General features: G+C 33.8%; 1 protein-coding gene across 1 annotated transcript in view; it reads left to right on the top strand.

The window, feature by feature from the left end:
* ALDH1A1 (aldehyde dehydrogenase 1 family member A1) overlaps nucleotides 1-18,713 on the top strand; it is a 51,995-nt gene that overhangs the window by 6,647 nt on the left and 26,635 nt on the right. Inside the window, exons 2-4 of the mRNA XM_072359347.1 lie at nucleotides 5,428-5,498; nucleotides 5,792-5,914; nucleotides 14,991-15,095. Coding sequence (XP_072215448.1) covers nucleotides 5,825-5,914; nucleotides 14,991-15,095 — 195 coding nt within the window. The 5' untranslated portion in view covers nucleotides 5,428-5,498; nucleotides 5,792-5,824. The remainder of the gene's footprint in view (nucleotides 1-5,427; nucleotides 5,499-5,791; nucleotides 5,915-14,990; nucleotides 15,096-18,713) is intronic.

Genomic DNA, 18,713 nt, shown 5'->3' with positions numbered 1-18,713 from the left:
ATTTGCTGTCCAAAAAAAGCAATACAGTTTTTCATAAATGATTAGAATCCAGATGAAAAATAAAATAAAAATAAAAATAAATAAATAAAAAATAAAAATTCTTCCACAGTCACCAATGATAGCTATTCACCTCTGGGATGCTACTCAGTTGACCTATATTAAATACTTGCTTTGATGTGAGAGGATTTGTGCTGTAAAATATCCTGTCTTTCTCCACTGTTTATAAAGAGTTGTTCTACAATTAGCTCACAAGCAAATAGCTGTACAGAAGTGATGTAAATTTGTTGAAGAATGTCCCATGTCATTGAGCTAATCAAAATACATCATCTTCATCCAGGAAAGCCTGAGAGATTGGGGGGGAAAAAAACAAACTTGTTTTGATTTGTTTTGTTTTGTTTTCCTAAATGTAGGTTTTTACTGTTTTTCAGCAGCAAGTTAGATGTTTTGCGCAATCATAACTGCACAAGGCAGCCTTGATCCCCATCTGATCAGGATTTCTGAAATGCCGCACGCTGCTTATGCTTTGTGTGTATTTTTCCCTCTGAGTTTCAGTGTTGCTTTCTAGATACTCTTCTCTGTCATGGTCTCTTCCCATACTTTGCTGGCTGTTATGAAGGTACTTCAGATGAAAAAATGAAATTTTCATTAAATTTGTTTCAAATCTCTTTCTGCATACAGTCCAGCAGAGGATTCCTGGTCAGTGCATGGAATCAGTAGAAATGGTAATGCTCTAGTATTAGGTGGGGATACTCTGTTGATGTTGTTTTTCTGTAGGAACAGAGCACGCACTTAATCTTTTCCACCCCTGCAGAAAGTGTCTAGGGCCAAAAGTGTCACTATGGATTTAACAGAAAATAGACCCCATGGCAGCATCCTCTTGAGCAACCCATGCACATACATCAAGAAACTACTCAGAATCTTTTGATAATGTGATGATGAAATAGGTAGCACTAGTTTTTCTACTTCTTGCTCTGCCTCTGTTCTTATTGTGTTGAACCAAAGCAAGTTAAACCTGGCTATTATTGGAGCAAAGGTGTTTGCGTGAATCAGACAAACAGTGGCTGGTATTAAGATATGTGTTCAGACTTGTCTGTGGAGTCATTATGGAGAAATATCTTCTGGGACTTTTCTTCATATGCTGTTACTGTCCATGTAGCAAAAATGAAATATTTTAATCTGGGTTCAAATTTCAAACTCAACTAAATACTTAGGTATCTGTCAGCTGCCTCACTCCATGAGTTTATACCTCACAGAAGTGCTATTATGACTAAAGAATAATTAATTGTACTCAGAAATACTTCTATTTAAATAAAAAGAATGTTTTTATTGTCAGAAATCTGTGATAGTTCAAAATCAAAAGAATTTATCAGTAGTCTTGAATATCATTTCATTTTTACTTGAATACTTCATTTTCCATGATTAGAATTTTCAGATCTTCATATTGCCCATCCCTCTACTCCCAGTTCAAAGTGGGAAGATTGTGCATCATTCAGATCAGTTCATTCTGATGTGGCTTTGTTTCCAAGTTGTGCTAAATGATGACCTCTGTTTCTGCTGTGAAGCCATTAATGGAATGTCGTTAGAAAGATTAACAGTGTCAAAAAATGAATTCTGATTGAAGGTCCAGTCATTTTAATAATCTCAGTGACTTCACCCTTCCTTAACCTATTTTGGTGTTCTTGAAACTCACTTTCCACTCCTAAATTAATAGCAGTTTCTGTCAGTACCAGTAGTATCTTCACATGAATTCCTTAGCTCCGAGTGTTATTTGAGTTTGGAAGTGGTTAATCTACTAAAGATTTGTTGTCACAACCATTTTGTTTCAACAGAGATTTTTCAAGTGATTTTTTAAGACATGGTTTTATAAAAATTTACATTATAAAATGTAAATATTTTTAAGCACTAACAACTCTGGTTTCAGTCAGTACAAGTGTTACCATACCAAAACAAAATTGTGAAGTACAGCATATGATTTTGTTCATTTCCTCTTCCAGAGTAGTTTTGACAACAATCCTATATCACTACAAAAGATTACTCAGCATGTTTTGAATTTTAGTAAATATTTTTTTCTCAGCTTACTTAGACCATAATTAAACTTTTTAGAAAACATAATTTTGATGCAGTCAAAGGAGTAACTTTGATAGATCAAATGATAAAGATATTCAATTTGGAACATTCACAGAACTACAAATGACAAAATCTGAAAGTAGAAAACTTCTACTGACTGTTTAGCTTTGATGGAATCCTTTCACTGTCCTACATTAGAGGTAGGTAAGCTAAATATAAGCAGTGTTGTCAGATCTACTGAGCTTTGTTGTTTTTTTTCTAGTCCAAGATAATTGCCAAATTTCTTTAATGATAAAGTTTAAGTATTTTGAAGGACATAGTGTCCCTCTATAGAAACTTAAAGGCCAAAATGTCTTACTGCTCTGATTGTAATCTGATTTAACACAAAAACGAAGTCACCTGTCCCCTATTGCTTGGGAATGGAGACACTAAGACAGTGGGAATTGGGAAGACAGTTTGGCAGTGATTTTAAAAAAAGAAAAATGTGCACTTTTTTTCCCCGTCATAATAGTTTCATAATGAAGATCATCTAAGAAGATGAGAGAAACAGGGGGGAGACAGAAAAACCAGCATAATAATTTCTGATCCTTTAAAAATCAAAGTAATTTCAAGCCAACAGAAACCCATATTCTTGGAATAATATTCTATGCTATAATTAAAATGGAAACATGCAAAGAAAAAAAAATAAAAAACAAAAGCTGAGAGGGGAATTTCTCTAGCAAACATACAGTTTGCAGATGGTGGCAGCCTGGCATAAGCTTGTATACAAATAGTAAATACAGTCATAAACCTTAAGTCATCACTTCTTGTGAAGCCATTTCTTTAGCAAATGATATCTGGTGTCATTTGAGCTGGATGAGGGTATAGATGACAGTGATAAAAATTGGTAAGGTGACATAAAATCTATAGCACTCTTCTGGACTGCCATCTCAAGGAAGCTAGTATACTCCTGAGCTTTTCAGGTTATACTACTATTGTGTTTACTAAATCCAGTCACATGTTACTTAGCTGCTTCTTGTCATACACTGGCTTCTCTGACCAGATTGACAGCAAACCCAACTAAAAGCTCCAGCTATTCTGTGCCATCTCACATAGAGAATACATCGGTACAATAAATCTTAAGAGTATAGAACAAATAGTGTTCCCACCAAAATTGCAATGAGCCTTATCAAAAGAACAACAATGTTGGTGATATCTCACTGTATAACTGCATCTGAAGAGAAAGGTAATTTTTTTCTGTGGAACACTGTTTGGCTAGTTACTCATTTTTTAAAACTTCGTGACTTTTGAAACACGCGTACAAATGATTTACAGCTTCTTTCAGCTAAGCAGCATACATAGTGACATGATGTAATCACTTAAGACTGAGCTAAAGTCCATGTCGCCCTAAGTCCTGCACTTTATTACCAGTGATATCATTCAGCAAAGTATCTCATAGCTTAATTACAACTTATATGATGAACCACTAACTTACCTTTGATCCTCTTTGTTCTTTTATTGAGTAGGGAAACTCAGTAGTTTTTATCAAGAGAAAAGTTATGCATTAAAACGTAGGACTCACTATCACATAGTAACATAGTACATCATTTATTTCTTTAATATTTATAGTGGCAAAGATGTAAAGATGACAATAACAATCAAAACAGTGACTAAAAGAAAAGGAAAAAAAAAAACAGCTAAATAAAATCTAATTTTTACATTGTTAGAAGGGAAATAGCAATAAAACTAAGTAAATTTCCAAGTTTAGTATCTGACTGTTACTTAACCCATTTTTAAATAATAAAGCAGTCCACTAAAGGTACAGCTATTGAAATGCACATTTTTATTATCTTTATTTAGGCAAATTGTCTCAGAATAATGATGCAGTATCAGAAGAAAAAAAAAAAAAAAAAAGAGCATGTGAAGTAAGAAACTGCAATAAGCAAGAATGTGTAAAGTGAAGAAAAGGAAATAATTACTATCTTAGCATGAATCTTAGGTTGGAAGGGAATAGAAAATTTATGGGAAGTAGGAAATCATAGGAGTGATCATCTAATCTTAACAGTACCTGGAATTTCCTGAAAGGGGGGAGAAGAGTCTGCCATTCACATATGTGGGAACTTGGAGTATTTAAAGGAATTAATGGTATTAATGTTAATGCTTAGAGAAAATGTCATTCAGTAAATAAGACTAGATGAGAGGACAGGCAAAGAACTCAAGATAGCAGGTAATCTTTTTAAGAGATGAGATGTTTTCAACAGCACACGAAGATTTAACAGAAAAGAAAGGACTCTCAGAATCTGTGGTAGTGAAGGCGATTCATGCAATCCAGGAGTAAAAGAGTGAAACATAAAGGAAGAAAAACGTGGTAAAGCTTGTGCCAAATGAATGAGTGATGCTGAAAATATATAGCAGTTTTGACTGGTGTGTTTGGAAAAATCAGAACTTTTTTAAGCAGATTTCAGGCTATAGAAAGATATGGGAAGAGGAAAAAGGCCATTGTTTCAAAGAATTTATGACAATTGTTTTGTAAACTGATTAAAAAAAAAAAAAAAAAAAAAAAAAAAAAAAAAAGCAGGAATACAATGGTACATAAATATAAAAATGTATTCAGGACATTCTCACCTGGGAGAGGAGGTGGTTTTAGCACAAAGGTGGGCTTTTGTTACAACTGCCATTGAATTCTGTTTAAGGTATTTAAATCTGAACAATTAGTAGGGGACTACCTTGATCAAAAGAGAGAGTAGATGTCTTAGACCCCTCCAGGTCCACACTGGTCTTTATCGGGAGAAGACTTTCCTGAGATTTTCAGTTATCTATAAATTACTTGTACTCTTCTAAAGGCCAGTTTCTTAAGTCTTTGTACCAGAGATATGACTGTCATTGAATAACCAGAATGAAACATATGTACCCTGGTAATTTCCACCCTAGGTAAGAATTTTCTGACTGTCAAATAATTATTTTAGAAAGACAAAAACTCAGATTTGATTTTCTGGCAGGCATTACAATAAAAATTTTGTCCTTACAATGTATGCCACTACCTGGAAAAATAATAATATTTTGATTGGCTGTACCCAGAAAAGTGTGGGATTTTTTGTTCATTTTTCTGAATGATTTTTTCCAACTTTCACATTTTTGAAAAGCATATTAAGGACAGTCTACCAAGATAATCATCCCTTACCTATGTGATAAACATAGGTAATTACAAGAATTACAAAAACATCAATTACAAGAATTTACATTGAACATTCTAGGGCACAATCTGGAGTGGCTTGTTTCCTGATGAACACTGTCATGGTCTGGCAGTTATTCTTATTAGCTGTCCTGTGAGAAGTGCTCAGTTTGTTTCCAGAGCTAATAAGTGTGTGTTTATTTTCATAGCTGCCTTCCAGTAAGTGAAGAACCTCAATTAAACCTGGTGACCTGCCTTCTGAGAGAAAGTAATTTTACAGGTAAGAATAGAAGGCTTTAAAAGTATTCTTCAGTATGAAACACAGAGTGCCTGGCTATGCAGATCGTTTCAGCAGAAATTATATATCAAGCTGAATGAAAAGATTGTGACTTTTGGTCTTAAAAATATGTAGTGTTGTTTTCCCATTGCAAGGAATTCTTTCATCCAATCATATTCTTGTATGCAAATATACCGTAGCTGGTACATATAAAAAAAGGCACAAATAAAGCTAAGGGCTCAGGCAGGACAAAAATCACTGCGCTTCCCTGATACCTCATTTCACCTGTGTTTCAGGAACGTACGTACTCAAACTCCTCACCTGACAGCATGAAGAAGCAAGGCTCACACAGCAACCCTGCTCCAGTTTTGCCAGCTCTGCCAGAACCACTCAAAGATCTGAAAATTAAATACACTAAGGTTAGTAGTGTTTGTGTTTGTTAACTTTTCTTATGCATTCAATGACTGCTAATTTCAAGTTATTTGTACCACGGAAGCAACTTGAACTCAGTACTTAAAATGCTTATCCTGTCCTGTTTCTGATATTGTACGTATTTGTAATTAATGTTTAGTTATCTTTTTACTATAAATATTTTAGGAAGTGTTCAAGAGTCAGAGACTCACTTCATAATTCATATGAGTTGGGTGTTGTTTTCCTCCTAAAATCAAAATTTTGCAGTTATAAGTTCCTAAAAAAAAATTATAAATGTAACATATAAGGAGAGTTTTCTGTTGCTACAGTAATTTTCAGAACAAGGAGAACAAGTTAAAGTGTTAGAATGTCACATTCTATTACAAGCAGATTTACATAGTTATGCCAAATACATTTCTGTGGAAAAGGACATGTAAAAATGAAACTAAAGTTCACTCCACTCACCTATTTTTTATTAGACAAAATGAATCAGTTGATCACATTAAGTAAGCAGCTATCAATAAAAGAGATCAAGTCTACCATACTTTTAATGAACATGGTTTTGAAAACATTTCTGTAATGGCAGATTATTTGTGTATGCAGCTAGAAACACACCAGCAAAGAAAGTCTGAATCCAGATTTTTGTTCACAGCTAGAAGGATCCTTTGGTTGTAGTACACAGATATCTGCAAGAATTTTGCAGACACCATTCACAGAAATAGATAGAAACTCTGCCCACTGAAATGTTCAGGTGGAGCAATTGATCAGAAAGGACTTCTCTCATATGGTGTATTTTTTCTCATTACCACTGCAAAATAAATAATTATTTCCTTTCCTAGAAATGCTACTTATTTTCTAACACAAGGATGTTTTGCAATTATCTAGATTAGTCCTTTTGAATTCTGTTTTATCTTGTTTTTCCAAGGAAAACCTGCCCAGATTTCAGTGCATATCTTTCTTGAATAAATCATGCAGGACCTTACTTTGTAAATATTTAACAGGCTAGGAAAGCTATGTAGCTAGCTCTGCCATGTGATAGCTCTTCCTGTCTCAAAGGGAAAAAAAAAAAAAAAAAAAAAAAAAAAAAAAAAGATTAATTTAGGAATATATCAATACATAGAGAATGTATGCATATTTCTGTCAATGAGCAAAACCTTATACTAGTAACACAAAAAGAAATTAATGAGATAGTATGTTTAAAGTTTCCTGAGTATCTAATTAAGGACAGTGGCACTTAGCAAATTCATGTGGTGCTTTTTGTTGTTGTTTGGTGTTTTTTTTTGCCCAGAATACAAATTCTATTTCCTTAAACACAATATACAATATATCTCTGCAGGAAATCAATACACTTGTTTGCAAAACTATGTGCATACAAGTGATGAAGTCAAACACATGCTTTCTTTTTGTGATGCATTTCTCCTCTCTTCAAATATCACAAAATACTGTCTGGAAACCGTAAGAGTGAACTGAGGGGCAGGGAACTGACATAATATAAATTTATCTATATCCAGCTGTCCTCCTAGAATTTAATGCTACCTTTGTACTCTTTCCTTCTTTCTCACCCTCTCCTATCCATCCTTTCCTATGCAAATTAGCACATGGAGTGTGAGACTGCTGTGACTATGTACCTTGAAGGAGTCAGAATGAGAGAAGCATTAATTACTACTGTGGTATTTAACTTTCTGCCTGACATACCATGGACACCAGAAGATTCATCTCTTCAAAAGACTCCCACTTCTCATTATCTACAATGACAGTGTAAAAACTGTCATCACACAAGCTTCTGGAGGAAAGTCTACAGGAGTTATTCCAAGGGCTTTGCTCTAAACTTAATACACACTATTTTGTTTCCTACAAGAAGGATCAGTTTAGGATTTTTTTGCAGATTATTTAACTAGAAAGCATTTCCAGGGGTGTGGTCAAACACTGGAATAGGCTGCCTTCAGAGATGGGTGATAGCTTGTGTTCAAGATGCAGGGGATAATACCCTCAAGAATTTGCTTACTCTGTTCTATTCTATGGATGTATATGTTGGCATTTCAGATTGCTCTGTTCACTTTAGCTGTAAAATGTGCTGAATGAGTGTTGGTAGATGGTTACAAATGTACTGGTAAATATTTTACTTAGTTATCACTGGGACTTAGACACTGATTGGGGAAAAAAAAAAAAAAAAAAAAAAAAAAAAAAAAAAGATGTCTCCCATGATTTTTTCTAATATTTTCAAATATACTAAGCCTTATAACATTCCTTTAATCACAGGAACTCAGATTAGTTGATTGTTCGATTGTTGAATTACAAAAGGGTAAGAAAACTGCATCAGATTATTTTGCTAAACTGTGTGTGAAATGGTGTGAAAGAGTAAACCACCCTGATTGAGGAAAAATCATAGCTATGTATCCTTTATGGTATAATTACTACTTACACAAAGTCGAGGGATAAAAGTGCAAAAAATGATATAGAATACCTGGGGAGAGGCCACTGGCAAGAAAGCAACTATAGAAATCTTCTTTGTTTAAACTTGAATGAGTTAGTAAATACAAAGGCACTAACTGATGCATCCAAAAGTTTAAATAAACAATGAATAGAATGGGTATCTTCTCTAATCATTAGTTTGTTTCAGCAGTAAGATAAAGTTGCTTTATACATGCATTTCTTTTAACACAAAATTCTAATGAGAAAAAGATCTTATATTAAATGTTTTGGGGCCACAGATCTCTGCCAGACTTGGATGTGAATGTAAGACTTAGTGCCAACTTACTGCCATTCATCTAACTGGCACTCATATTCTACAAGAGCATGTGTGAGCAGGGGACATTTTTTCAGCACTGTACTTCCCCTCACCTGAGTGATGCTGAATTCCATCCTCCAGCAAGCAGCAGGAGCCTAGCCACAGCTCTTCACTATTGCTGGCCACCCCAAAAAGCTAGTAATGTCATTTAATGGTTTACTGTCTGCACTAGAGAGGTAGTGAGTGGTCAGCTGAACAGTTTTCAAAACAGTGATTGCTTTCAGCACAGTATAACAGGTAACTGTGCTCATTTAAAGAGCACCATCAAGAAAACTTTATCAGAGGAAGAGCTGTCTGGGAGCTCGTATTGTGGGAAGAAGTTGCCGTTTTTCATGTATCTGTGTAACTTTGGAAGAGTTTATAGTGGCTAAAGAGAAGACAGCTTAGACATTTCACTCTATGTAAAGAAGGCTGACCCTCATGTCACTTTGGGATTGTCCCCATTTTAGAAAATATAGAAACTTTTCCTGACTTCATCTCTGTAGTGCAGAGTATAGTTTATAACAGCAATAGTGAATTACATGAAAATTATTTCCTAAAGAAGAGAATAAGTTTATAGGCAGATCCTGAATTGTGTATAGGATACTTTTAGCAAGAAAATTGTAGCATTTTCTTCCCTAATGTACACTTTTAATTCACTGTTGCAAAAAGAATCACAAATACTGTACAATAAAGAGTCCATTAAAAGATGTTTCTCATTCCAGGGAAGATGCATAAGAAGTTATATTTCATAAGGTACTGGCATCTGGCATAGAGATTTTTCAACAGAGCTGTTTCAGCTCTTAACAGCTATTTCAACAGAGCCATTGTATGATCAGTTAATTTAAGACAAAGATGTCCTTACTCAAGTTCAGTTTTCATGAAGTACAGACACTAGTATGGCACTTCCTTTCTAACAGTTATGTTATAAGATGAACTCACAGTCATTCCAAAATACTCAAGGATGGAAATAAAATAAAAAACAAAAAACAACATGCAAGGATGACAAAAAAACAAACAAAAGATAGCAGACAAAGAACAGGTCCTCTCTCCCAGTTCTCTGCTCAGATCACTTGAGTGGTCAAATCAACTGTATAAACCAAAACAGAAAAACTGAAGCTGTCTGTGTAACTTCTGCTCTTACTATTAGAGCAGCTTCTGAATCTCTGAACTGAAATCAGTCCTTTCAGTGAATCAAGATTTTATTGCACTCTGACATTGGGAAATAAAGCCAGTCAAAGGCTTTTGACTACAGTAGCCTTAGTTTAAATGAAAAGGTGTGTTAGAGTATGTATGTGTATTTCCAGGTCCAGTGCAACGTGTGGAAGTCATCAGTTGTTCAGGTTATTGAAATAAAAGCTTTTACCACTTAAAAATACCAATGAAGTAGCAAAGAGACAGCAACCGTACCTCTAAAACATCTATCTTCGCAAAATAGTTTTCCAAACAACTCTCTTTACATTGCATGCACAGTAAAAAAAATTAGTCTTTTATGTTTTCACCTGACAAACAAGGGAAGAAAAAAAAAAAAAAAAAAAAATACAAGCTGCTGAAGGAGTTCTACTTGAGAGACAAAAGAGTGTGACCTGTTGCAAGATGATCCCAATTTTGCAGGGATTCACTTCTTAGTAAGATGGGGGAGCTGACGGAGAATGACGGAGAATACTTTTGGATTGCACAATTGTTCTCTGCATTTACAGAGCCTCATCTTGTCTGTGGTGGTTGGTTTCTGCTGAATTTTTTGGTTGGTTGGTTGGGTGTTTTACTGAAAATATAGAAATCTCTGCATGCACATTTCAGCACAGTTGCTTGCAATGTATATAACATAGTATACATGGAAATTTTGACTTTTTCCTCCTCTGTTCTGTCTGTCATACCTTCATAAGACTGCTGTCTACTTTGAAAAAGACATCTGAATAGTTTGATTTATACAATCCTGATACAATGTTGTGTATATATTTAAAGTAATGATGTTATGTTTGAAATGGTAATGGTATTAGGTACATTAATAAGAAAAATATTCTAAAGTAATATCATGGATAATACTATTTGGTGCAATAAATACAGTTTTTAAACAAATACTTTCAGAACTTCCAAAAATGGTATGTTTTACTATTATTCCTTTCACAGACAGATATGAATTTGGCATGCTGTAACATCATAGCAGTGTTATGTTAATATTTACCTTTTACTTTGTCTCTTTTCTTGGCAATGTAACTAAAGATGGCTTGTTCATTTTAACTACTTAACTGCTGCTTTGCCCCTTCATAATAGCCAGCATCTTGGGTGGATACTGCTATGGTCAGCTTCATCACTTCTATCATTCAAAACTTTCTGGAACCTGCATTTTAATTTCCCTGACAGCTTTTCTTAAATCAGGAGTTTGCTGATCTGCCCTGATGGCTAGAGGCAGTGATGAGACTGCATAGAAGATGCCATCATATATAATCAAAGAGAAAAAGGATATAGTAATAGGAATATAGTAATAGGAAATTGTTACCATATATGTTTAAAGAAATTTTTGTCAGTCATTAAAGTATTACCATCCTACTCACAAACTGAGAACCACCCAGAGAAAAAAATGTAAGTAATGTCAATAGTATGCAAAAAATACATTCCTTGAAATCTGTCATGTATTGATAGCATATGTGTTTCTAAGATTTATATCAGTGCCGTGAGACAAAACACATTTATCCTGCAGTTATAGCACCTTACCTGCTTCCTGCCTTGCATCAAGTGTCATTTGCTTTGATTTGGCTACCCCAAATTATGTTCTGGTTTTCTATTAAAAATCTGGTTTTCTATCTGGAGTTAGAAACTCCTGATGCTGTGAGAAGCAGTAGTGGGTGCTTCGCACTGATTGAAAGAAAATGGAAATCACATATTTTCCACTAGTTCATTAGACAGCTGATTTTAAACTCAGGTCCTCAGGCTTCTGCCTGCATGGTTATAATCAGTGAATAGATGCAGGGCAAGGTGTTTCTGTCAGTCAGGATCCTCAAAAACTGACAGAGGTTGAACAAAAAATACCCAGTATAATCACAATCTGCAACATTTTTAATGATGAGCATGTGCAAAATCTCTTTTTTGCAATTGTACTACCACCTAAAACCATGTTAGGTCATGAGAAACAAGTCCTATGGCAACATGGCATTGAGTGTATTACTCATATTCCCTTTTCCCCTTCCTCTTTCCTGGGGTGTGGGCTCATGGGTCTCCCTGCCTCATTAGTCACAGAACAGGGACAAAGTGGCCCATAAACTGTTGGCGCCTTCTCTCTCCCCACCTCTCTTTCTTGGACCTGTGGGCCTGCTGTCTGCCTGTCACAAATGCAGATCAATCTAGAGGTAACTCCATGACACACATATTTTTCTCTTTTCATACTGTGTGGTGTATCAGGCCTTCCCAGAGATGTTTCCTTTCTCTTCAGAGACTAACTTGCAGAATCTGAAAGTAAAAGATAACTCTCTTCGACAATTTCACCTGTGTAGATTCAAAGATTTCTGGCTCTGGAGCAGCACAAACCTGGCCTATAGATCAGGCTCAGGTTCAATTTTGCATATAGAAATGGAAGAGAATAACTCACATTCCTTCCATGGGTCTTCATTTAGCTGACTAATAAATTTTCACAACTTCATATTGTTATGTAACTTCTCAAAAACTGCATATTAGTGCCATTTTTAGTAGATCATTTTATTCTCTGCCATTCAGCAATTAATGAATGAGCCCACAACAAAAAGCAATGGGCACAAACTGGAACAAGGCTCTGTGTAAATATCAGGCAACACTTGCATGGGAGAAAGACCACTGACAAAGTTTGCCCAGAGATTTAGAGTCACCTCCTCAGAGATCTTCAAAAGTCACTTTGACATTGACCTGGGAAACTTGCTTGATGCCCTTTGAGCAGGACCAGATGGCCTCCTGAGGTCCCTTCCATAATTAACCCTCCTGTGATTCTGTGATAATTTTGATATCATCTTTAACATAACAGAAAAAACTGAAGAAAAAGTGCTTTAATTTTTCCTTCAGTTGTAATGATGTATTTGATGATTACCTTTTTACATATAAAGGTGTCTAGTTTTGAATTCTTAGTTCAATATCACAAAAGTTCTTAAAAAATGTTCAGTGGGATAAAAATCAACACCCTTGTTTACTTGTTGTTCTGAATGTGTCACAAATATTACAATCAAATGTTACAGTGTAAATTTAGTACACACTGTGCTTTTCAGCCTATGTAAGAACCTAATCTTTGAGTAGAAACTCCGTTACTACTATTCATTGCATGAATTTTGGATATTAATTTCACTCAGTATTTATAAAAGCTTAATCTTTGAGTAGGGACACAGTTACTGTAATTAATTAAATGAGCTTTGGATATCATTTTCACTGCTGTTGAGTAATCAATTGTAATTAACTTTCATGTAGGCCAGCTGTTACACAATTTTCAGTGTTACATGATTCCTAGTTGCTAACTGTGTGTTTTGTTCTTTTATGAAGTAGATGAAATAGAGAGATATTAAATACAAAGACAGAATAACATAGGAAGAATGAGGAAAATTTATTTTATTGTTATCAGACATATTCAAAACCCTTTCAGGGTAAAAATATGATTTTCCTGGTGGAAAATCAAGAGAAGTGGTGTCTGCTGAGAGGTATCTGTGTTGAGGCTCCTTAAAGTTGGAATGAAGGTTGAAGAATACCAAGCGGGACAAGTAGGGTTAATTTGCTGTAATACCCCTCACAGTTCAAACAAAAATAGACATATTGTTGACAATAGTCAGAGTAAATGGAGCATTAGCATTTTATGTCTATTACCTGAAGAAGGAGAATTGGCACTAACATCAGGATAACAAAAGACTACAAGGCTGAAACCTTATAATAAACCTTATAAATCTAAACTAGAGATTTCAGAATATTGATAGAAAGTGCTGAATAAAAAATGAATGGCACTAAGTAATTAGGACCATTTTAAACAAAAGATAGTCATACTGATTGTAAAGCAATGACGACTAAATCTTTTACCAAAGGACCATCTCACTAAAGCCTGAAGTTATACAAAGTAGTTTCTCTATTTAAAAGCAGGAATTGCAACACATATTGAAAACCAAAACCAGAAAGGCGTGAATGGCATTCAGGGAGGAGAGACAGAAGAACCCCTTATACTCACAACCATCAGTTGTAATCCTGTCAAATCAGTGTGGTCGCCTGCACTGTCAGCAGCAACATTTGCTAAGTGTTTATTGTGATTATAATCATGTACGGAATGCAACGTTATGGTCACAAGATCAGAGCTCTTCTTCCAGTACATGCAACTAAGTGTTTTTACAAGAGAGTGTCACTACGAAATGTACTAGCTGCTATAAGAAAGAACAGACTAGGTTTCTCCTATGACTGTTAGCAGTTAACTTATGTTGAATACAATTATTCATTACAATTATAGTTAATTCCTCTTGATTTTTGTTTTCTACATTTGTTTAATGAAATAAATGCTGTGTTTCTGCAGAATATTGGGATAATTACCTTTCTGCATTCAAGTCTTGATTTGAAACACATTAGATGAGGAACAAATCCACAAAGCTGTAGAGTTTTTGTGAATAATAAGAGAAAACTTATCCCTGATTATTTTTCTCCTGTAGCATGGAAGTAGAGAAATACACCTGCTTACTTTTTACTCTGCTTAAGAGGTTATTTCTGTTTTCAGTTGACAGTGGAACTAGTTTAGTCTTGACTTTCAGAAAAAAAAAAAAAAAAAAAGTGTTATTAGATTTTCTTTTGTGGGATTGTGGCAGGAGAAGGTGAAGAGAAATCAAAGTAAAGCCAAATTAAATGGTGGTCCCCAGTAAACTGCATGTACTACTTATATATATATATATATATTTACCAATACTGTCAAATCAAGAAAGAGAAGTAGTTTGAGGCTGATCATTTAGGAATGTACCTCTGCTGTACATCAGAGTTTGGTTTGAAGGAGGAGGTATTTCTGTGTAATGGTATCTTTTATAATATGAAACATTGCCAAAAATATCACATGGAGAAAGAAAGTGGTTTCTCCCCCGAAGAAGGTAATTTTTACAGTGTGTTTAACTTCATATATGTTCACTGTTCTCAACAAAGTTATGTAGTAATATCTATTCTATTTATTTTTTTTTCCCCAGTACTTGTTATAGAAGCATAGAATCATAGAATTGCTCTGGTTGGACCTTAAAGAGGTCAAGTCCAGCTATAATTCATCAGAGAGCTTTGCATATATTCTTAAATTTAGAGAAGAGTCAATAGTATAAATTTTATTAGTAGTACTGAACTTTCTTTGTTTTCAGATATTTATAAACAATGAATGGCATGATTCAGTCAGCGGTAAAACATTTGAAGTCTTTAACCCTGCAAATGAAGAGAAAATCTGCGAGGTTGCAGAAGGTGACAAGGTAGGATTTTCTTTCATGCTTTTATTCTTAGCTATCAATTCAATTTTATGTTAGAAGTAGGAAGATGAACATCCATCTCTGTTGATGTAAAATAGTACCTCAAATATTTATGCTATCCTATACCTTCTTCTGCTTCAGTCCAAGAAAGATCTATTGAAATGGTTTTTGCTAACTTTCTTGTTAACAATGCTAATTCTTTCTACTGTCTTTGATCAGTGGTATCTAATAACTTTTGTGCTATTCTGTTGTTCATTCTCCAGCTCTTCCCTATACAATGATGTAATCTGTTCATTACATATTTATTGAAAGCTTTTCATTAGAGATACCATAAAGTGGAAAAATATTGATGTTTTTCCATGCAGACTCTGAAAAATTATTCATTGCTATCAGCATTTTCAATTGAGACTTTGACTTCTTGGTAGTATCATCTTGAAAAATATGTTTGTTTGTTTGTTTGTTTGTTTGTTTGTTTGTTTGTTTGTTTTGTCAAGAACACAAAGGAAAATGGTCCAGAAATGGACCCTGAAGATGAAGGTCATCTAAAAAATGGACACTAACTCTACCAAAACTGATTTCTGTTCTGCATGTTGAATTGATGTATTTAAGCAGAGGAGTGAAAGCATCTCTGACACTTATAAACAAACAATTTTACATATATGAGATTTATTCCTCGAAATATTACAGATAAATGCCATCTAATCAAAGATATAATGAACATCTATATCCTCATACATGCAGCTCTATATCTCATTGTACTAGGTATTTTCAGCTTAGTTTCACCATAGAGCTTAAATGTATGTTATTGAGTAGACTAGTTATTTGTTTAGATAGAAGACAATTTTACTTCAACAGTTTTAAAACTGATAAGCAGAGAAATTTTTGGATAAAGTCTGAGAAAGTCAGTATGAGAAATAAATGTTCTATTTTCAGCTGACAACTATATAAAAAAATGCACTAGAATGTTCACTGAACACCATTTTATCCATGAGATATAGTAGGATACTTAGCAGATTATTTGTGCTGGATGTTCACTAACAATCTATCAATATAATAAGTAAGATCTCTTTAGCAATAGTTACTTTATTGTGCAGAGATAAAATATTCTCGAGAAATGTATAGGAAATGAGTTCATAGAGCTTCCTGTGTTCAAGTGCTGTCTGTCCAGTACAGTCATTACAGAACATTAATAACCTTACAGAAGACATATATAAAGATACATTTTAAACTTTTCTCTTTCTTCCTTTCTTTCCTTCTTTTCTTTTCTTTTCCTTTCTTTTCTTTTCTTTTCCTTTCTTTTCTTTTCTTTTCTTTTCTTTTCTTTTCTTTTCTTTTCTTTTCTTTTCTTTTCTTTTCTTTTCTTTTCTTTTCTTTTCTTTTCTTTTCTTTTCTTTTCTTTTCTTTTCTTTTCTTTTCTTTTCTTTTCTCTTCTTTTCTCTTCTTTTCTTTTCCTTTCTTTTCTTTTCTTTTCTTTTCTTTTCTTTTCTTTTCTTTTCTTTTCTTTTCTTTTCTTTTCTTTTCTTTTCTTTTCTTTTCTTTTCTTTTCTTTTCTTTTCTTTTCTTTTCTTTTCTTTTCTTTTCTTTTCTTTTCTTTTCTTTTCTTTTCCTTTCTTTTCTTTTCTTTTCTTTTCTCTTCTTTTCTTTTCTTTTCTCTTCTCTTCTCTTCTCTTCTTTTCTCTTCTCTTCTCTTCTCTTCTCTTCTCTTCTCTTCTCTTCTCTTTTCTTCTCTTTTCTTCTCTTCTTCTCTTCTTTTCTTTTTTTTTTTGACAAAGACAGTTGGAAAAATCTTCATGAACCTGGCTTTTCGTGATAGCATGATTCTGATCAGGTGCTCTTGAGATGCCTTGTTCTTGTTTTTCTTCTGTCCATGTTACATGCAAATGGCGCTCTGTGTCACTGAGATTTTTTATAGGTCATTTTGTCCTCAAGCAAAAAATTCTGTAAGCATGCCATTATCCTCCATATTGTATACTGCAAGCATTACACATTCTTGTGATGTCAAACTCTGCTCTTGCTCTTGTCTAATTCAGTGTTTGAAAATCAAATTGCATAGGAAATGAAGATTGCTTAATATCTGAACATCCTTAATTTACAATACTCATGATCTGCAACTATTTACTTAACATTCATAATTTTTGTAGCTTTCATTCTTTACAAGCAATCCCACAACTCATTGAATAGAGAGATATTGTTTGACACACACACTTACTTTTTCTCCAATAATTTTGCAAACTAATGTGTAATGATGTCATGGTTTTGCAAAACCATGACCAATGACAACTGCTGTTAACTAACTCACCAAGTAAAACGTACAAATGTAGTGAACTGCACAATCACTGTGAACCTAATACTCTAGAGCCTAAGATTTTAGATACTTAGGAGTTTGTAAGAATTGTATTTGTGTGTACACAAAAGGATTGACAAAATGTTTTATGAAAGTGGTGTTTAAGGAAAAAAAAATAAAAATAAGAAACTACAAAATATACATGTGGATTGGAGCTCTTCTTCTGTAAGTTTGTTGACTTTTTCAATCTACATTCACTAATCTTAAAGGTCCGTAGTACTAATAAAACATCTTGAGTGGTCAGTAGGATGAAAGGTGTACATACCTCCATAAAAATTCTAAAAACAAAACAAAAATCAGTAAAAATCTTTTTTCTTTTTTTAATTTTGTAGATTTCAGCTACCTAATGTAGATGATGAGTCATTACTACTCTACAGTAATGACTGTAAAATCCTTCCCATCATATTCCCAAATTTCTTTCCAGGAAGTTCTGTGGGTCTCCTGTCTAGTAGGCCTGCAGCAGTCTTTCAAAAACAGATTATATTTTGGTTCTACGTTTTCCCCTTCTAAGGAGAATTAGTTATCTGGTTTTGACATTGGTTAAAGTTTCTGAAACTGGTCTACATGTAGAAAAATTGATATGAGTACTGATTTATTCAACTTTTTATTGGCTTAGTCAGCCTTAAAGTGATTTACACAGATGAGGTTCTAGCAATGAGAAGGGGGAAAAATAATCCCTCAAACAGTACATGAAAGCAATTGACTGGAAAAACATGTCATATATTATTCCTTTTTTATTTTATTTTATTAAGAAAATAAAGAAAAAAGAAAAAGAAAAACATAGTAAACCTTCATTTTAGTTGTTTTTCTTGGAAAACGTTTTACATGATTCATAAATTATGGAAATCTTCCAAGTAATGAAAGCTATTTCTCAAGATATTTCTTTTTAATTATTTTATATATGTGTGTATCCTGGAACACATTTGCACACAAAAGAGTTTCACAGAATTTGTGGTACATTATCTCACAGCAGTGAAAGACAAATGATAAATAAAAACAAATAAAAACATTAATGAGTGGACAAATGAGCTTCTGTAATGCTTAGACACTGCCTAGAATAAAGAGGGCTCAAGCTTAACATTCTAAACCTGGTAAATTTGTCCTTTGCTATTATTATACTAAATAAAAATAACCCTTAAAACTTTTATAAATGAATGCATTTATTTATTTTCCTCTATAGTAAATTTGTGTTCATCTTACGTAACATTTTAAAGAACAGATTTTTCTAAGCTGGTATTCACCACACCCCTAGATATTTTTAGATAGTGTTCAGTATC

Source organism: Excalfactoria chinensis, chromosome Z (genome assembly GCF_039878825.1).
Source record: "Excalfactoria chinensis isolate bCotChi1 chromosome Z, bCotChi1.hap2, whole genome shotgun sequence".
Taxonomy (NCBI): Eukaryota; Metazoa; Chordata; class Aves; order Galliformes; family Phasianidae; genus Excalfactoria; species Excalfactoria chinensis.
The sequence above is the reverse complement of the archived record's forward strand: the minus strand, read 5'-3'. Positions and strand labels throughout refer to the sequence as shown.